The sequence below is a fragment of the Heliangelus exortis genome, chromosome 24 (assembly GCF_036169615.1).
Source record: "Heliangelus exortis chromosome 24, bHelExo1.hap1, whole genome shotgun sequence".
Lineage (NCBI taxonomy): Eukaryota > Metazoa > Chordata > Aves > Apodiformes > Trochilidae > Heliangelus > Heliangelus exortis.
Genome location: NC_092445.1, coordinates 2,062,738 through 2,081,703, shown reverse-complemented (window position 1 = coordinate 2,081,703; position 18,966 = coordinate 2,062,738). Strand labels below are relative to the sequence as shown.

The following is an 18,966-nucleotide window of genomic DNA, read 5'->3' as shown; positions in this document are numbered from 1 at the left end:
CCAAGCTCCCATAAGTAAAAAGCTAAAACTGTGGAATAAAGTAGGAGGCAAGATTGTTTATTACTGCAAGCAATTTTAATACAAAAATGTGTCTGTATTTTTTTTTAAACAATTCATTGGTAGAGCTTCAGGTTTTGCCTCAATTTCAACCAATTGAGAGAATCACACAGCAACATGGTCAGAGCCGGAGAGGAGCAGAATATTTAATAAATATTGGAGCTCTGGAGAGCCCTTTCCCCCAGCCCGTCTCCTGGTCACTTAGTCAAGTTTGATTTTATTACAAAGAAAAATAAAACAAGAGTGTACAAAAGTGAGACAGGATTTGTAGCAAGTGTGCTGGTGAGACTCACTTCAAGGACAAGAGGCTGTGTGTGTGTAAGTCCAGATTTCTTTTAGGAGCAGAGGTGGCATCAGCCTGGGTGAAAGTGGAATGACCAGTTAAACAATAAATAGGAAAAAAAAAAAAAGAGATGGAGATAAATAGTGATTGTGGAAAGAACACCTCAGGTTGGTCTCTCAGGCCACCAATCCAGAAGGATTTTCTCCTCTGTAGGACCCACCACCACTAAGAGATGTCTCAGAGTGCTCCAAACCCACAACCTCACCAGCATGAACCCCCTCCCCAAGCCCACGTGTTTGTTCTTTAAAAAAGAAAACAACAAAGTTGTCGGGACAGTATTTTTCAAGACAGCAATTGTCATCACCTTTGCTGTAGTGTGTGCAAATTTTATTCAGTCAAACTCAGCTTGCTTCAGGTAAAACCACATAGCTTTAAAAAAATGGAAACAGAAGCCCCAAGTCCCCTCACCTCAAGTTTCTCTGGTTGAGGTAATCTGTGATTTACAAAAAGAGAGTTCCTTGAACACTGCAGGATTCAGGTCTTTGCTTTTAAATATAATTTACCTTGCTGAGACAGCAAGTTAAGTTTATAAAGATGCATTTAGGAAACAATCCTAAAAGATAAAGCAGGTTCGCACCCTGCACCGCGCAGAAATCCTATTTATATTTTAGTTTTTCTTTACACTTTCACATCGTGACCTTTTTTTTTTTTTTTTTTTCTTTTTCTTTTCTTTCTTTTTTTTTTTTTTTTTTTTTTTTTTTTTTTCTCTCTTTCATTCTCCCATATTTCAGTTTTCCAGGCCCCTCTTAACAGGGGTCACCGAGAGGCAATTTTTATCTACATAAATATTCACATGAAAAATAGTAACTTACAAAAAAGGAAAAAAAAAAAAAAAAAAAAAAAGAAGAAACCAAACCCAAAAAAAAAAACCAAAAAAAAACCCCAAATAAGGCAGCTTCATAACACAACTTTTCTTTTACACTTTTAACAATATAGTTTCTCCCATTTAGAATAAATATACATCCAATGTACGTAGCAGGATTAAAAACTGGACACAGGTTGGGTTTTTGCTTCCTTTCAGGTAGAGGGGGAGGGGGGGGGTGTGTTTTGTGTGTGTGTCGGGGTGGGGGTTACAGTATTATCTTTTAGGGCCTGGAGTTTTTGGGGTGGCAGTGGTTGTTTTCTTGGACATGGTTGGGATTTTGGAAGGTTTGGCCATCCCTCGGCGGGAACCTCCCTGCCCTCCGGCCGTGCTGCTCTCCGAGGTGTCGGAACAAACCGATTGAGTTTCCAGGAGATCGAAATCCGAGGCGTCGCTGCCCCGGCGGCTGCTGGCACGGCTCCCGGCACGGCTCCCGGCACGGCTCGGGGGGCGGCTGGCAGATTTCTTGGGATCTGGAAAAGGAAGGGCAAAAAAGGGTGAGGAAAAGGGGAGGGAGGGAGGGAGAAAAAATGGGGAGGTAAAAAAGGCGGGGGGAAAAGGGAAAAAGGAGGAGGAAGGAAGGGAGGGGAATTGGAGGGGGGAGGGGAGGGGGAGGAAGGAAGGGGGGGAGGAGGAAAAGAGGATGGAAAAAGGAGAGGGGAAGGAGGAGAAAAAGAGGAAAGAAAGGTGGAAAAGAGGAAGGAAAAAGGAGAGGGAAAGGAGGAGGAAAAGAGGAAGAAAAAAGGAGAGGGAAAGGAGGAGAAAAAGAGGAAAGAAAGGTGGAAAAGAGGAAGAAAAAAGGAGAGGGAAAGGAGAAGGAAAAGAGGAAGAAAAAAGGAGAGGGGAAGGAGGAGAAAAAGAGGAAAGAAGGGTGGAAAAGAGGAAGGAAAAAGGAGAGGGAAAGGAGGAGGAAAAGAGGAAGAAAAAAGGAGAGGGGAAGGAGGAGAAAAGGGGTGAGGAAGAGGAAAGAAAGGTGGAAAAGAGGAAGAAAAAAGGAGAGGGAAAGGGGAAGGAAAAGAGGAAGAAAAAAGGAGAGGGGAAGAGAAAAGGGGTGAGGAAGGGGAAAGAAAGGTGGAAAAGAGGAAGAAAAAAGGAGAGGGGAAGGAAGAGAAAAAGAGGAAGAAAAAAGGAGAGGGGAAGGAGGAGAAAAGGGGGGAGAAAGAGGAAAGAAAGGTGGAAAAGAGGAAGAAAAAAGGAGGGGGGAAGGAGAATTAAAAAGGGGAAATAGGGGGGAAATAGGGAGAAAAAGAGGAGGAAAGAAGGGGAAACAGAATGAAAAGAGGGAGAAAGAAAAAAGGGGGAAAAGGAGATAAGATGAGAAATAGGGGAAAAAGAGGAGGAAAAAAGAGAGTAAAGAGGAAAAGGAGGCGACAAGACGGGAAAAAAAAGAAAGAAAAAATGAGAAAAAAAGAAGGAAAAGGGAGGTGAGAAGGAAAAAAGGAGGAAAAAGGAGGAGAAGGAAGAGGAGGAGGAGGATTATTCCTCCCCATCCCCACCCCAACCAGCACCCAAATCCCCAGCACTGCTCTGGCTGTTCCCACCCACCCAGAACCCCTGAAGCAGGGGGTGCTCAGCACCAGGACTGATTCCTTCCCCATATTTCAAGGCAGCAGCCACGAGCCCTGGCACTGCAAAACCACTGCAGAGTCCCCTCCTCTCAGGCAGGGACCCCAACAGGCTGGGGGCTCCCCAGATATTTAATATTTTCTCTGGCAATTCAGGTAACCAAATGGGAAGAGCCACAGCAGGAGGTTTTGGGGCTGTGCACCCACTTACCTGCCCGACTGGTTTTGGCACCTGTAGAGACTGGTGAGGAGCTGTTACTGGTGTCCCCAGCCAGGGAGGTCCTGCTGGAGTGGAAGGTGGGTCGTTTCAGCTTGCTGCTGGCTGAGGGGGTCACCTGGGGGGGGGAAGCACACACAGAACAACTTTTAGGTGTCACCTGGGTCATATCAGGCCAAAAGCACATCTGAGATCTGTCCCTCAGCAAAAAAATCAGACTTGGACATTGAGGAACACATCTTAATGGTCAAGGAGAAGACAAGCTGTCGTTCCAGGAGCAGCTATTAAAAAAAAAAAAAGACAATTTGGATGGTGTGCTGTTCATCCTTAGCTATCTAGAAGTGTTTGGAAAAAAATAAAACAAAAGCAAAGCTGCAAAACTGCTCTCCATTTGGAGGAAGTCAGCGTCATCTGGGCTCCCCAAAGAGAGTGGGAAATCTTGCAAAAAATCAGGATCTTGCAGCTCAGGAGTGTTTGGGAAGGTCAAATACAAGGGGCTGATGAACTGTATCCCCTTGGCAGGAGGTATCAGTGCAGGGTGATGGTCTGAGCATCCCACCACCCAAGGGCAGATTTTGAGGAGCACCAGACAGATCCAGGGGCACAAAGCACAGTGAATTGGCTGCGTCCTGAAACGGGGCTTTTCCCCTGACCTTTAAGATGTCACAAACACAGATGGGGGGTGGGAAAGCAGCATGAGAGGCAGCTCTGCTCCCACTGCCGTGGGAGAAAGCAAAGGGGAAAGAGGTGCTGCAGGGTGAGAGCATCTGGATCCAGCCAGAAAGGGCAGCTCCAGTTTCTAGACCCCAATTAAAGCTCTGGGGTCAGGGCAGTGCTGCAGGAACGTGGCTGCCCAGGGTGTCCCTTGGGGCATGGGGAGGAATCCCTGCAGCCCCACAGAAATGGACGTTCATACCTGAGGACACTTCCCAAATTTAGAAAGCTTTAAAGCAATAGCTGGAGGGGTTTCCCTCCACTTTTTTTCGTGTGATTTTTTTTAAACTTAGAAGTATTAAGCCATGAGGAAACTGGAGCTGCAGCAGTGGGAGAGGGGCACCCAGCAGTGGGTCCCCCACTGGGTGCGAGGGGAATTAAAATCCATGAAATTGTGATTGTGAAGGCACCACTGTCATCATCAGAGATTTCCATTCTCGTCCTCGATCCTATTTTCTAAACACATTGACAGCAGCAAGCAGGCGATTTAGGGCAGGTGGGGAAGTGCTCCTGACCTGATGATGATTTAAAAGAATCCCTTTTTTTTTTTTCCGCGTGAAAGCAGCGCCCAGCAAGACGCAGCCGCCTTGCCAGCCAGCAACAGCACATCACCGAGCTCCCCCCCCACCCTGGGGATTTCTCCTCACTGGGTTCACAAGGTCAGGAAAAAAAAAACAAAATCACAAGGAGGCTGAAACTTTCAGGAGATCAAAAAATCCCAGCCTGAATTCATCCTCTCGGGAGGGTGGAGGCGGTGGCAGTGCCGGCCACACCACCCGGTGACGGGGACACGCGCTTGGCCGGCTCGGTTACTCTGCATGAGCTGTAGCTGATTTTCAGGTCTCAACTCGGCTGCTGGATTTCAAGTGGGAAAAGCCCAAGGTAGGCTTATTGAAAGCTTGGGAAATTTGTAAAGCACGGGGAGGATAAAGGCGGATGCTCCCTTGGTTGGAAAAAGGTTCGACGGGATCCGCGAACCGTTGTGCTTTGCTGGAAGTTGGTGTTTTGAGTCAATCCGAGTTAGAAACCCATGAAAAACACTAACAGCCAGGGCATCAGCGGTGCTAACAAGCTCTGCTCTACCACGAGGAAAGCATTAAAACAGGCAAGGGAGCAGGAGGTCTCCGGGCCTGTCCGCAGGTCCTCGGGGCTGCCAGACCATACTCTACCTCGGCGCTCGAGAGCTGGAAGTCGGAATAATCGAATCCCCTCAGGGGGGTGCTGGCTTTACTGTTTATCAACCAGGGTTTGTCATAACATCGAGAGAAGTGATGTGGAGTCTGTGAAATGGAAAATCCAAGGGGGGAGAGGGGGGAGTGAGTGAAAAAAAAAAAAAAAAAAAAAAAGGAAAAAAAAAAGAAAGAAATGGAAAAGCATCTGGAATGGGGGGGAAAACGCCACTAAAATGAAACAGGAACCAAACTGTAAATATATCAATTGAAATAAAGGGGAAAAAAAATCCAAACAGATGATGAAATAAAACATGCATGGGCCAGTGATGCAATAGGAAAGATGATGGGTGATGGTGTCTTCCCTCAGGCCAGCTGGACACCACGGCTGTGGCACGGTCCTGCTTGGGGACCAGGAGCCTTCAGCTGCATGATGAGAGCTGGGGACCCTCTTGCAGGGACCCCTGAACACTCAGCTTGGGCTGAAAACCTGTCCCATCCCACCCACCCAGCGTGGGCAGCAGGGTTCTTCCTGCAGACACCATGAACATCACCTAGAAACCATCAAACACCTGATCCCCAAACCTTCCTCCTCCGGACACCTCCCGGTGCTCCTCATCTCGCTGGCACAGGGTGGGAGGGCAGCGGTTTCTAAAGGAGAGGAAAGCACAAGGCTTCCCATGTGAACCCCACCTTGGCTCCACTGGCTGGCGTTGCAGGAGAGGATGGCATGGAGGCACAGCTGTGGTTGCTCTGGCTGGCACTGGAACTGGATCGTGTTGGGGAAGCTGCCCGGGAGGATGGTTTCGATCTCCGTCCTCGCGATCGGAAGGGAGTCATTCCTTGGGAGGCCCCCTCTGGTAAGATAAATTTCTCCCGGAGTTCAAGGTTGGTCCGTCCTCGTGCTGGAAGGGGGGAAAAAGAAGACCTGAGGTTCATTTTCAGCTTCTCAACAGCATTAGGAGGTTCTGAGGGGACGGAGCATGTGTCCTACAATGGATCCCAAAGCCCAACTCTGGGGGTGAGCAGATAGCAGCAAGACCCTCTCAGCTCTCTTCCTCTGCCCTCACCACCTCTGCTCCTTAAAAATTTGTCTGATTAAAAGGTGCCATAGGCCCTTAAATTCATCCTGGGAGTGCTGTGATTCACTAGTGTCTTGGGGAAAACAAACCTGATGGCCTCTGCTCATGGTGTGTTACCACAGCAGGAGTTGTCAGCTTTAACAAAGCTCAAAAATAGTACAAGCAGCTTTGAAGGGTCATGATTCTGCTCTGTCCCAGCTCTGAGCAGCTCTTCAACAATTTTGGGGGAAAGGAGAGACAGAAGTGACCACCACCCATTAAAAGCCAACTTTAAACTTTTCATCCAAATACCTCAGAGAGCTGGAGCTTGTGGCGGGTGGGGGGGGCAAGCAAGGGGCAAGCAAAAAGGGAGAAGGTCTGTGGACCAGCTGATGAACACCAACGTGTTTCACACCCAGGGCATCAAGCAAGGGCATGGACTGAGCCCTGCAGGACACTGGAGTAACTTTTGAGTCAACCCAGTACAGAGTAGAGAGCCAAGGGAAGCACCATGCTGAGATAACCAAGGGATGGCAAGAACTTTGATGTCTCTGCTGTAAAACAGCCAAGGCAAAGCATGAACGGGGGAGGCTGGGGGAGCAGGAAAACCCTGAGGGTTCCCTAAAACAAGGGGCACAGCTTGTAAAACACCCAACAGCTGGAGCAAGGAACAATCAAGACAGCAGCTTGAAGACACACCAGAGGCAATTAACATCTCAGAGACTCCTGTGACACGGGGACACATGAAGCACAGACCTAAGCTCTACAAAACAGGCAGAGGGCTGCACCTTAAATGCCATTATAAGTTCTGGGTTTGCTTTGGATCCATTTCCTCCACCTCCCACCCATTACATGGATAACCCAGACCCACCCCAGGACCATCTGGCCATCCACAGCCCCAGCGGGCAAGCTCTCCACTTCCCACTTCGGTGGGCAAGAAGCCCCCTGCTTGTAGAAACAACCCCCCCAGTGTTGCCTTACCTCTGCAAGGATCATTCTTCACCAAAAACTCATCCAGGGCCATCCAGCCCCCGCCGACCCGCACCATGACCGTGCTGCGCAGGATCCGGACCAAGCGCAGCTGCTGGGAGTCACCGAACTGCGGAGCCAAGGAGCCAAGGTCAGACCCCAGGGACACAAAGAGGGACCCTCAGCCCCTTGAGGCAGCTGGCTGCACCAGGGCAAAGCTATTGGAAAGGTTCTGTGAGGTCCCAAAATGCTTTTCTTGGTCTATCAAATGCTTCTAAGGACTCTCCAGAAAGGTTCTTCTGGAGTTAAGTCTGGGTTAGTGCCAAGTTACGGGAGGTTTTTTGCTGCGTGGGTTTAAGGTGATGAAATTACCCAAATCCTTTTTACTTTAAAATTAGAGAGATTTTTTTCTTTTTTTTTTTTTTTTTTTGAGCAGCAAATGAGAATTTGTTTTTTGGATGGGTTTGCTCAGCCAGAACTGTTATTTTTTTTTTTTTCCTTTTGTTAGGAAGGAAACAGAAGCTTGGCACTGCTCTAACCCTCCTGGTGCAGCCCACCTGGAATAGAGCTGGCAGATTCTGAGAGGCAAAGCAATGCTGTGGGCCTGCTGAGAGAAGAAACCTCTCCTCTCCTCAAGTCTGAAGTCCAGGGGTTTTTCACCCAGCCTCAGACTTGACCCCACAAGCCAGAAAACCCCTGCTGCAGCCGTCAGCTGGTGAGGATGTTTCGGTGAGTGCAGAGTGCTGGGAATCCAGATGGGGATCCCATGGTGATGGTGATTAGTGATTGCAATGTTCATTAGTGATTTTGAAAGCCCTTTGGCAATTTCAAACAAGTGCACCCAGAATCAGAAGCATGTGTCAGGTTTTCAAAGCTCCCCTAAAACTCCTGGAGAGGCAAGTCCAGGCACTGGGAATTTGGCAGAGCTGGTGTGGGACACCAGGAGCCTGGCTTGGATGGAGCAGCTCTGCATCCATCTCATCTATGATAAGAAGACAAGAAGAACCTTTGCAAGCAAAACCATCTTCAGAATGATTAAAAAATTCTAAACAGCAGCAACATTTTCCCTTAGGTGGGTAAGAATGCAAAACCTGAGAGATTAAATGAAAACAGTGTGCAAAGCCACCCTGAGATGGGTCATGGAAGAAAGGGGCAGGAGGTGACAGTATCTCCCAACCCTCCTTCCCATGGGGACATGGGACCCTGGACCTAATGGGTCTCCCTGGTTGAGGGTCCTACCAAAATGTGCTCATCCCATCGTGGTGGTGAAAGAGAGAGCATGGCCATGGTGCTGGCAGGGAGCTGCCTTCCCAGTACCCTGCCTCTACCTAGGGTGGCTTCAAGAGCCAGTTCTGGAGACAACCAAAGACAAGCCAGTTCTCATTTCCTATGCCACACATACATAATTTTTCAGTTGACAATTTTTCTGGAATCACTCTGAAAATGAGAAGCCAGAGCTCTCTTGTATCTGTCCACTTTGGCCATCTAAGTTCCTTCCTTTTTGATAGGACACCATCATTCCACGTGAAAAAAATCTGTTTTTCTGTTAGAGTGGGGGCATCTTAGGGATCCATGAGGCTCCAGTCCCACTAAAAGAAGAGCTCTGTCCCCAGAGCCAGCTGGCACTGCTCGGGTCACACCAGTACCAGGGACACATGCAGGTCTCATGAGCCTTGCTCCAGTTAGGAGTTACTCAGTGGGTGTAGCAGGGATGAGGGTTTAGTTATCATTACCTATGGGGTTAAGGTGTGGGCTCAGCATTCTCATTGCACAGTGGTTGCAACCCAAAGCCACCAGAGCCTGGCACAGGCAGCTGTACCCCTGGGATTTTGTCTGGGCTGGCTGTCACCAAGACAGGACCATCATCATCCTCAGTGTATATGAAAAAGGACCCAGGGAGAGAAAAATCTCTCAATTTTTGCCAAATCCTGCTTTTTGCATGATTTTTTTTCCCTTTTTTCTGCCCAATGCACTTTTTTTTTTTTTTTTGGGTGCCTCCCCATGAGGCTCAGGCCCTTTCTCTGTCCCAGGCTCTGCTGAGCAGCGCTCACAGATCACATCCTCCCGCACCACCAAAGGATGGAGCAGCATCCCCAACACACAAAGCTACATTTGTAACCAAAAAAAACACCCCGAGCCCACAAAAGAGCTGAGAGACAGCATTGCAAGGCAAACTGTACCTGGTTGCCGAGGAAGAACTACGGAGGGAAGAAATGTGGAGGGAGAAGGGATGGGGGGGGAAAGAGAAGGAAAAGTCGAGAGGAAGAGGAGGGGAAAAGAAAAACAAGAAAAAACATTTATGGGATTAACAGTGCAATCATCATGAAAACCGTAAACTGTTAGAAATCTGAAGGGGGTTGTTTGGGTGGAAGGTAGAAGGGAAGGGGCTGGTGCAGCTTTGAAGGGGGGGACACAGAAATGCTGCAGCTCAGCTCCTCCCCATCATCCCCAAGCAGAGCTCTGCTGGCAGCTCCACTCACCTCGGTGACCCCTTTGAAACATAAACAGGCAGCCCGGTTACAAAGAGATTCTTTAAGGAAATTATTCTCCTATTTTTTTTTTCCTTTTTCCTTTTTTTTTTTTTTTTTTTTTCTTCTCAGGAGCCAGCTAAGAAAAACACAGGCGTAAGGTACACACTCATCCAACCAGGAAAACTTCAAGGGCAGCTGGCGGGGCAGTGAAAGCCTCGTTTGAGGGAGCGGGCGGTCCCCAGAACAGGGACACTTTTATGTTCTCCCCATTCAGGGAACGCCCTGGGGCCAAGGACAGCACAGAGCAAACACAGCTCAGCCACATCCCGAGGTCTCCATCTCGCCCCAGGGAACCCCAGGGTTCTTCCCACCCCAGGCTGGGCACCCGGGGGGTGTTTCCCCCCTCAGTGGGAAGGGGGAGCAGGATTTGTGCTGCTGGGGCAGTGATCAGACCCCTCTGCCTTACCCGGTATTTGTTCTCTCCGATCTGCTCCACTTGGAATCTCTTGGCACACTTGCACTGGGCCACTTGCCTGGTGACCTGTCAACACCAAGGAGAGAGGTGAGGGATCAGGATTCTGGGAGGCTCCACCAATTATAAGGCACTGCCTGGATATCACACCACCCTTCCTTCAAAAACACAGTAGGTGCTGGTGCACCCGACCCATTATTTTAACTCTGCACCACCACAATACTTCTTTTTCCTTTCTTTTTGTCTTCCCTGCTGCCAACCCACAGTGGGAACCACACCCCACCCTCCAGCCCCCAGGTCTTTTGGTGTTCTACCTCATCCTCAATCTTGTCTGCATCAGTGGTGGGGCGATAGGCATCCTTGTTGGGATGGAGAGCAGCCACAAACTCATAGTAATCGATGTAGCCATCACCATCCCTGTCAAAGATGTCAGCAACTGCTGTCATCTCCAGCTTGGTGGTGGGGAACTCTGGAAGGAGAGAGAAATGAGCAACCAGTGCAGGGACCTCACTCATCAGAGCTGGGAGATGTCAGGGCACGGTCTGCAGCTTGGTCCTGGAGGAAGGACAAGCTTGTCACAACGAAGTGGCTGCTCTCCAAGCTCATTTCAGCAACAAACAGGGACTTACTGGAGGCCAGGATGCCATCGATGAACTCCTGCCGGGTGATCTTCCCATCCTGGTCCTTGTCGATGCGTCGGAAGAAGTCCATGACACGGGATTTCTTGTGGTTCATCCAGCGCATGTATTTCTTCCTCCAGATGTCGAAGTCAAAGTTTGCAAACTCCTTCAACTGGAAGAAAACCAGTAAGTCAGCTGGGGAAAAAAACACAGCCCCAAACCAGCAGCACCCTCAGCCACCCACGCCCAAGCTCCCGGTGTTAAAAGTCCCACAGCCCACACTGCTGAGAAGATTAATCTGGGTTTATCCCAGATTAATCCCATTAATGAGGGTTGTTTTTTTTTTTTCTCAAATGGCCCCTCAGGACCAGAAGGACAGACAGAGCAGCCAGCACGGCACCACGGACATGGGATGCAGCATCCCCAGGGTGCTGGACAGACACACAGGTGGAGATACCAGCTACTGCACAGACACACATCCCCAGCTCTGCTCGGGTGTTTGGGGATGCTTCTTCACCCCAAATTTTCCCTTACAACTCGCCAGGGAGGAATTCCCATCACTGGGAGAATTTTATATATACACCCTCCCTCTCCCTTTTAATATTAGTAGTTGAAATGGGATTTTCTTGCTCAATCTTCCAGGCTGGGGCACAGCTCAGCTCTGCAAACTCCAGCCCTGCAGCTCTGCTGAGCCACTCACCCTCCAACTTACACTAAAATCCTTTTTATCCCCCCCCAAAAAGGACCCTCACGACCCCACCACCTAAAGCAGCTCTCAACAAAATAACACAACAATTTTTAGTGTCCTTATCTTTCACCCCCCCCCCCGCCCACCGCCCCCTTAAACATTCTTGGCAGTTGAAAGCAACAAAGAAAAAACATTTATAATACATAGAAACTGAACTGACCTACAGCAAAAGCAACAAAAAACAAAACAAAAAAACCACTCACTTCTGGGCATAGCTGCTTTGTTAAGCGTAAATAAAAACAAAAATTACATTAGATGTTTGGAAAAGATATAGACAATATTTCTTAAACTAATTACTAGGAGTAAAGCAGGCCTGGCTCTCTTTAATGCCCCAGAAACCCACTACAGAGGGTTTATTAACACGCAGTAAGCTACAGCAGGTACTTTAGCCCTAATATTTTAGGAGTTCTTCTTGTCTTTTGCCATTTTTTCCCCCAAAGGCAGCAGTGAGGGTCTGCAGGGGCAATTCCAGAGGCAGCAGTAATTTAAAATGCTTCTCTCCAGCCATCAACCTCCCCCTCTGGCACCTTCCCCCAGCCCTGTCCCAAACACCCAGGGGTTGTTACCTCCTCCAGCCTGTCCAGGGCATCATTGAGCTTCCTCTGCCGCTCCAGTGCCAGGAGCCAGACCTGCTGCCAGCGAGCAGAGAGCTGGTTGATCCTGGGGTTCTTGGTTTCTGACTGGGAGATAATGGGCATACTGGGAGGTGTGGGTTGACTCAAGGATTTTCCTGGAAAAAAAAAAAAAAAAAAAGGAATTGGTTGAGGTGGTGTGGATGGCTTTGGTGGAGAGCAGTGACGAAACATGTTTTGTGTTGTCAAAGGGACCTACTGTCCCCAGGTAGGAGGATGGGGAGATGGATGGCTCTACAGCCCCCCTCAGGAACTCACAACAGCCACTGGCTTCAAAAAACATTAAAACCCCCCAAAAAAGCTCCTGACAAAGCAAGTGCAGACAGAAAGGGAAGAAGTGCACAAGCTCCCCCAGGCCCAACCCACTCTTGTGCAGGTATTTTGGCAGATGCCACCTGGATTTTCCACTCCTGCATATTTTCACCCCCTTCCTGGTGGCTGTGGAGGCAGGATGCCTCTGTGATTGATAATCAGGGTTAATTAGTTTCCAAGGTGTTTAATTTCCTTCCATCCTAGCCTGGGGATGGAGCAGAGACGTACTGCTGCTGCGGGACTTCTCAATGAAAGGCCCATGGGGGGGCTCAGTAGCTTTCCTCTTGTAAGTCTTGGTGACCCGGTCCACATCTGGTTGCTTCCGTGTCATCTCCTCCATAAAGGACTGTCAAAAGATAGAAGGGAAAAGGGAATTTGCAGTTTCAAGATAGTTTCAGTCTCCTGGTGCTCCAAGTCCTCGCTGGGACATGCCAAGCCCATAGAGGAGATGGGAGCATCAAGCACTGGTGGTGGGAGCTCAGTGGTCAAGTTCATGCCCAGCACTGGCTTGGATCTGGAAGTACTGGAGTTCATCCCTGGGCTGGCTTTGTTCCCTCTGACAGCTCTGGTTGGGTCAGAAGCTGTTTTCATAGGGACTTCCAAGAGAAGTCAATGCCTCCTCCATGGAGGGGCAGGAATATCCCCTCACCCCTCTCCTGAGTGCCCCCCGTGTTCAGCACTGGGCTCACCTGGTGTTCAGAGATGAGGCCTTTGACCTGCTCAATATTTTGGGGCATGGGCTCCTGGTCCCGCTGGATCAGGGTTGTCTCAGCCCACTGGATCCAAGCCAGGAGTTCTTCCAGAAGCTCTGCATTTGCCACCAGCTCGGAGAGTGCTGACTCCAGTCTCTGCTGGTGCTGTTTTGCCCACGTGAGAACCTGTTGGAAACACAGAGATGAGCATTAGCCCAGGGTGGGAAACCTGCCAACACCACAATGCCAGCCCTGGTGGCAGTGTCCACCACCTCCTCTCCCCACCAGTCTGGAATAAAGCCCTTTGGACTCACTTCTTCAAATCTGGCTCGGATGATGGTGATCCAGTGTTTGATGGTGGTGATGCAGTCGGGGTGGCAGGCAGCCAGGATGACCTCCCCCATGCCCACTGCTGAGTTCACATCCACTCTCTTCTCCTCCACTTTCTTCATGAACTCCTGAAAAGCCCAAGTAAGGTATCAGAAGACATTCTTCACCGTGAGGATGGTGAGCCCCTGGCCCAGGCTGCCTCATCCCTGGCAATGTAGAAGGTCAGGTTGGATGGGGCTTGGAGCAACCTGGGCTGGTGGGAGGTGGACTGAAACTGGATGATCTTTAAGGTTCCTTCCAGCCCAAACCATTCTACAAAACAAAGCCTTCTGCGATCTTCTCCCCCCCCCCCAAATTCAGCTGGGGTTGTGTTTCAGAGCTCCCCTGCTACCTTGTGGGTGTCGATGAGGGACTGCAGGGCCTCGGCGTCATCGGGAAGGGCTCCTCGAAAGCGCAGGGACTGCTCGGCCTCTGAGAGCCACTCCAGCAGCATGTGCACGGCTGCCCGGAACTCCTCTGCCTGCAGCAACAAAAGCAGAAGGCTCAGCCCTCCTCCTCCTCACTGCTGAGAGACCAAGGGCCAAAGGGGACTTGAAAAAGACATTATGGAAGGGCACCAGCTGCACTGAAGGACTTGATATTTTTCAAACCAGCCCAACCTGCCAACTGCTGGGCAGTTTATTCTGTAACTGGATGACTTGACCTAAAATTTACTTTTTGACTTTTTGGATTTCTAGCTTAGATCTCAGTCTCTCTGGACCCATCTGGACAGGATCTGGGTCCTGCTGTGTGCACCAGTGAGATCTTTTCAGCCTCCTCTTTCGCATCAGCCTTTATTGGCTCTCCCTTGGGGAAAAGAAGTAAATCCCTGACCCCAACCCACTGCTTTGTAGTTTTCAAGGCTGGTGGGTTCTGCTCAGCCAGAAGGTCACTCTCTGAGCAACACCTCTTCTCCGAGGTTGGTGTTGACCTCCTGGCACCAACCTGGAGCCCAGCAAAGCTCCTCAAGATCATTTCCACCCATTGTTTTCTGCTCACCTGCTTCAAGGCCTGTTCCAGGCGGGTTTGTTTGGACACAGACAGCTTGCACACCGTGTCCCACCGGTTGCTCAGCTCCTGCAGCTGCACCTTCACCCAGGTGGTGTCATCCCTGCTGTTCTCAATGAGCTCCCGGCCAGAGCGCTTGAGCACCTGGACCGTCCCCGTCCGCTTCCCCAGCTCCTTCTGGAAGACCTGAGAGGAGAAAGGGCAGAAGATGAGTGGGCCAGTCAATCCCAGCAGGTTGTTTCTCACTTGTTTGCCTGGTTTTGCCCTCCTCGTCCACCAAAAATCACAAAGATCTGCAGGCAGGCACCAACTCGGACTCCTTCATTCCTTGGCTCTCGGGAATGCAAGCCCCACTCATGACCCAGGGAAGAGCTGGCAAAGGTGCTCTCACCTTGTGAGCATCCATCAGGTTCATGACCAGATCCAGGTCACCATGGACAGGCTGGTCTTCAGCTAACTGAGGTTCCACCTTGTAGAGCCAGTCCACCAAGGCCTGCAGAGCATCCATGAACTGGCCAGAGAACAGGAGGGCTTCTTCCAGCTTGTGTTGCCTGGAAAAAAAACATTCCAGTGAACTTCCATGAATAAAATCACCTCCTCTGTCATGTCCCAGTGATCTCCCCCAACCACACCATTAAATCACCTCCTCCCAATTTCCACTTTGACAGGTCCTCAGCAAACAAGCTCTAATGGGACAACACTGGGGCTGGTCTTACCTTTCCACTGATTTGCCACACACTGTGTCCCACTTATCCCGGACTTCTCCCAGTAAATTGTCCAGCTTTTGAGTGTCATCTTGAAGCAAGGCTTTTTCTTTGAGGGCTCTGCCTGTTCTGATGGTGGTGTCATACACGGGCTGCTTCCCCCCCAGTGTCTTCTGGAACTCCTGGGAACCAGAGAGAGAAAACCAAACTGTGTCAGAAAGCCTGATCTGACAGTAGAGATGACAACCTGCTCTCCCTCCCACCCAAGCATTCTTCAACCCAGTGTCCAGCACCAGTCTTGCATTGGCAAAGCTCTACCTTGTGTTTGGAGAGCTGGAGCTTGATTTTGTCAGGATCATTGGAAATCTCCAGCTCTGAATCCAGGTGATTCTCTGCATCCTCCAACCAATCAATCAGTTTCTTCCAAGCTTCATGGAACTGCAAAGAAAAAGGAGGCAGTCTGAAACTTAACACTGGTGGTGTCCCCAGTCCACTTTTGGTTTTGGGACCTCCTGTCTCTCAAGTTTGACAATCCTCTGGGGTCTGCTGCACCCTTCCCATGTTTCTCACCTGCTTGGCTCGCTTCCTGGCATCATCAAGAGCTCGTCCTCTCTCCACTGAGCGCTGGACAACCTTCTCCCAGCGGGACTGGACGCTCACCAGCAGGTTCTTGATCAACACCACATCCTGCTTTTGACTGAGAAACTTCAGCTGGTTCCCAGTTTGATCCAGCTCAATGATCTGATCCCGATGAGCGTTGACTTCGTTGGCAAACACCTGCAAACAGCAAAGATGTCCTCACAGCTGCAAGGAGAGCTGGATGGGTGCAGGGGAGATGAAATGCCACCCTTGCTCCCTCCATCCCGGGGAGCTGCTGGGTGCTCAGGGTGCTGGTACCTTGTGCTCATCAATCTGGGCCAAGACAGCATTGAGGATGAGGCTGGGCGGGGGTGCGATGTTCAGGCTCTGCTCAGCCAGCGTGAGCCAGTTGATGAAGTCCTGGAGAGAGTTCTGGAAGTCCGTGGCCAGGGCCAGAGCTTCCTCCAGTTTCGCCTGCCGCAGCGGGGAGGGAGAGGAGAGAGGGGGGGGATAAAAAACAAAACAAAACAAAACAGAACACGGATGGTGAGAGCTCCCGATCGGGCAGTTTCGCAGACAGAAGCAGCCTTTGTGTCCCTGCTGCAACGCCCTCCAACAGGAACCTCATCGCCGCGGCCTGGGAACGCGACTTGTTTACCAAAGCTGAGGGGTTCCAGTGAAAGCCACCGCTTTCTTTCAAAACAAGAATGGCCCCTGAAAAGGGAGACCTTCACGGGCACACCAGCAGCTGCCTCACCCTCCGCTTCCTGAGGCAGGGGTGGCCGTGGGGAGCGCGGCTGGGTGAAAGAGGTGGATGATATTTCGATGGTAACAGCTGCAGCCCCGCAAATTTATTCTGGGCTGAGGCCACCGCGGGCCTTGTTTTATCTCATCACCAGCCAAAAGCCTGGGATGGAGGCAGCTCCGAGGAGGAGTTGGCCTGCTGTCTCACAGAGACCCAACAAAGCCTGCCTTTCAGAGCTGCGGGAGGTTTCATCAAACCTCTCCTCTAAATTAACCCAAAGTGCAATTTTAGTCTCGTTTGCTGTTGTGATTTAACCAACTCTGATGACTATCTGGAAGAAAAAAAACCCAACGGCTTGACGCTCAGACAGCCCCATCTGAAAACCAAATTCAATTTGTGCAGGAGAGGTTGTTAAAAAAAACAACCCCAGGCTTCCTCTCCAGCCCTGACCAGCTTCTTCCCCCTGGGAAAGCAGAGGAGAAAAGTATGGAACAAGCACTGTCAGCCCAGCTCATGGGGCAAGGGTGGAAGCCAACACTACCTTTCTCTCCTCCATTTTGGTGCTGACCAAACACCATTTCTGCTCCAGAAGTGCCACACTCTGCTCTGTCTTGGAGCCAGAGCCGGAGTCATCGCGGTTCAGCAGCATCAGACGCCCCTTGGCCAGCAGCTGGCTGTAGACATCCTCCTTGGCTTTGAGCTGGCTGTAGAGCTCCTGCAAGGGAGGTACCACCCAGGTGTTAGACAAAGAAAGAACTTGGAGAGAGGGCCCATGGCTTGCTGAGACTCAGGGTGACAAGAAAATCAGGTTCGGGGCAGGCAAAGTGACAGCACAGAAAGGTGGCTGAAGCACCATGGTGTCTCCAGGCAGCAAGTGCAAAATCATCCATAAGAAACCAGAGAAGTGCTCTTCTTCCCACCAGATACAGAAGGAAGAAGTTTGGATGATGCTATCTGACAGCAAGGAGCTTGCTAAATTAAAAGCATTAAAAAAAAAAAAGCTCTCCTAAGAAATTACCATGTGGGCATTGAGTTGCTCCCGGGCAGTTTCTGGCAGACCTCCCGTGGGTTTTGATGCTGACAATTGGCTCTCCATCCTCGTTAGCCACAGGAGGAAGTCTTCAATCTCACCATGGAAACCCTGAGCCTGTTGAAGAACACAGAATGGGCCCCAGATCAGATGACATCACCCACCATTGATCCCACGCCAGGGTTAACGCTGCCTTCACTTCAAAACCAGCTCAAGAGGCAGGGCTGGACAGGTCCATGGCATCTCCAGCATGTGCCTGGTCACTGTTGTGCACCTGGGCAGGCACTGAATCACTCCAGGACAAAGCTAAATGAAAAACTTGCATAAAAGTGTCTCCCTAACTCTTTTCCCCATCATTTCCCCCCAAAGTGATGAGGGCAGTGGCCTCTCGGCAGCTCTGTGGTACAAGGGGGGTATCCCTGAGGTTTCTTCCTGACCTGCTGGAGGGTGGACTGCAGCTGCTGCTCCCTCTCCTCTGTTTTCTGCAGCACTGACTCCCAGCAGGAGTTCAGCTTCTCCAGGCGGTTTCTCAGGCTGCTGGCATCATCCCCTGCACTCGACTCCAGGAGCTCGTTGCCAGCTTTGTTCACCGTCTCCACAGTTGCTTGGTGGGCCAGGACATCGTTCTTCAGCACCTAGGAGATGTGTTGGGCAAACGTTGGACACCTCTCTAGAACCCCCGAGCTCATCCCTTCCTGTTCTCCTGGACTCGAACCAACTCAAACCCATCAGAAGAAATTAAATCCTGCCCCAGGAACGGGCTGAAAATGGACCTGGACTGGCAGCACTCACGTGATGCTTTGCGAGTTCAACCTCGATGACTTTTGGGTCTCCATTGATGGGTTTTTGGGCGTCCAGCAGCTCCTCAGTGTGGGTCAGCCAGGCCATCAGCTCTGCCAATGCATGCTGGAACTGACCAAGGGCCAGGAGAGCGGCTTCTAACTTATGCTGGACAAGGACAGAGATGGAAAAGGAAAGTTTAAGTCAAGACGGAAGGGAACACCCCAGTGAGTTTCAACCCAGTGCTTTTGAGTGCCCAGATCTTCTCTCTACCTGTCTGTGAGCAATTTTCTCGCCCAAATTCTCCCAGAGATGTTTCAGCTCTGTCAGTGGTTCCTTTATGATGTCTCTGTCTGTCTCATCTGTGGCTTTTTTTAGCATCAGTTCACCTTGGTGATTAAGCTTTTCCATCTCAATCTGCTGCTGGTAAACCTCCATTTTAAACTCCTGCCAAAACAAGCAGGACAAAAACCAGAACAAAAATGAATCACTGGAGGACTAGCCCTGAGATGCAGAGCAGGGGCTGGAGAACAGGTCCCACTTCACTCACGTACCTTCATCTCGTTCATTTGCTCCTTCACCGTGCCGAGGTCGGTGCCAACAGGAGACATGTTGCAGAGTTTGATCACAGCATTATCCAGCCAGTCAAACATGGCCTGGAATGAGAATGGACACCATGAGCACAGGAACACCCTGCTGTGTCCTCCCTGCAGCCCCTCAGGGACACAGGACAGGTGTCATCCTGCTGCTTCATCCAGAAATGGAGAGCAATTTGGGAAGACAAACTCAACCAAATATTCACTGCAACAAGCTCCCCAGGGAAGTGGTGGATTCCCCAACATTGGAC

At 50.3% G+C, this 18,966-nt stretch overlaps 1 protein-coding gene across 21 annotated transcripts in view; it reads right to left on the bottom strand.

The window, feature by feature from the left end:
• Nucleotides 1-705: 705 nt before the first annotated feature.
• MACF1 (microtubule actin crosslinking factor 1) overlaps nucleotides 706-18,966 on the bottom strand; it is a 137,325-nt gene continuing 119,064 nt past the window's right edge. For 15 of the 21 annotated variants that reach the window (XM_071767530.1, XM_071767534.1, XM_071767535.1 and 12 more), the window contains 26 exons: nucleotides 18,674-18,775; nucleotides 18,393-18,566; nucleotides 18,132-18,287; nucleotides 17,777-17,974; nucleotides 17,328-17,456; nucleotides 16,851-17,024; nucleotides 15,883-16,038; nucleotides 15,556-15,762; nucleotides 15,304-15,423; nucleotides 14,998-15,167; nucleotides 14,673-14,832; nucleotides 14,273-14,467; nucleotides 13,626-13,754; nucleotides 13,219-13,362; nucleotides 12,902-13,090; nucleotides 12,441-12,558; nucleotides 11,835-11,998; nucleotides 10,530-10,692; nucleotides 10,215-10,369; nucleotides 9,895-9,969; nucleotides 9,138-9,155; nucleotides 6,970-7,087; nucleotides 5,621-5,832; nucleotides 4,928-5,038; nucleotides 3,039-3,162; nucleotides 706-1,735 (listed from right to left, as the gene is read on the bottom strand). In XM_071767530.1, the coding sequence (XP_071623631.1) occupies nucleotides 1,479-1,735; nucleotides 3,039-3,162; nucleotides 4,928-5,038; nucleotides 5,621-5,832; nucleotides 6,970-7,087; nucleotides 9,138-9,155; nucleotides 9,895-9,969; nucleotides 10,215-10,369; nucleotides 10,530-10,692; nucleotides 11,835-11,998; nucleotides 12,441-12,558; nucleotides 12,902-13,090; nucleotides 13,219-13,362; nucleotides 13,626-13,754; nucleotides 14,273-14,467; nucleotides 14,673-14,832; nucleotides 14,998-15,167; nucleotides 15,304-15,423; nucleotides 15,556-15,762; nucleotides 15,883-16,038; nucleotides 16,851-17,024; nucleotides 17,328-17,456; nucleotides 17,777-17,974; nucleotides 18,132-18,287; nucleotides 18,393-18,566; nucleotides 18,674-18,775 (3,918 nt within the window). In that variant the 3' untranslated portion in view covers nucleotides 706-1,478. The remainder of the gene's footprint in view (nucleotides 1,736-3,038; nucleotides 3,163-4,927; nucleotides 5,039-5,620; nucleotides 5,833-6,969; nucleotides 7,088-9,137; nucleotides 9,156-9,894; nucleotides 9,970-10,214; nucleotides 10,370-10,529; nucleotides 10,693-11,834; nucleotides 11,999-12,440; nucleotides 12,559-12,901; nucleotides 13,091-13,218; nucleotides 13,363-13,625; nucleotides 13,755-14,272; nucleotides 14,468-14,672; nucleotides 14,833-14,997; nucleotides 15,168-15,303; nucleotides 15,424-15,555; nucleotides 15,763-15,882; nucleotides 16,039-16,850; nucleotides 17,025-17,327; nucleotides 17,457-17,776; nucleotides 17,975-18,131; nucleotides 18,288-18,392; nucleotides 18,567-18,673; nucleotides 18,776-18,966) is intronic. The other 6 variants (XM_071767538.1, XM_071767550.1, XM_071767551.1 and 3 more) reach the window with 4 other exon arrangements.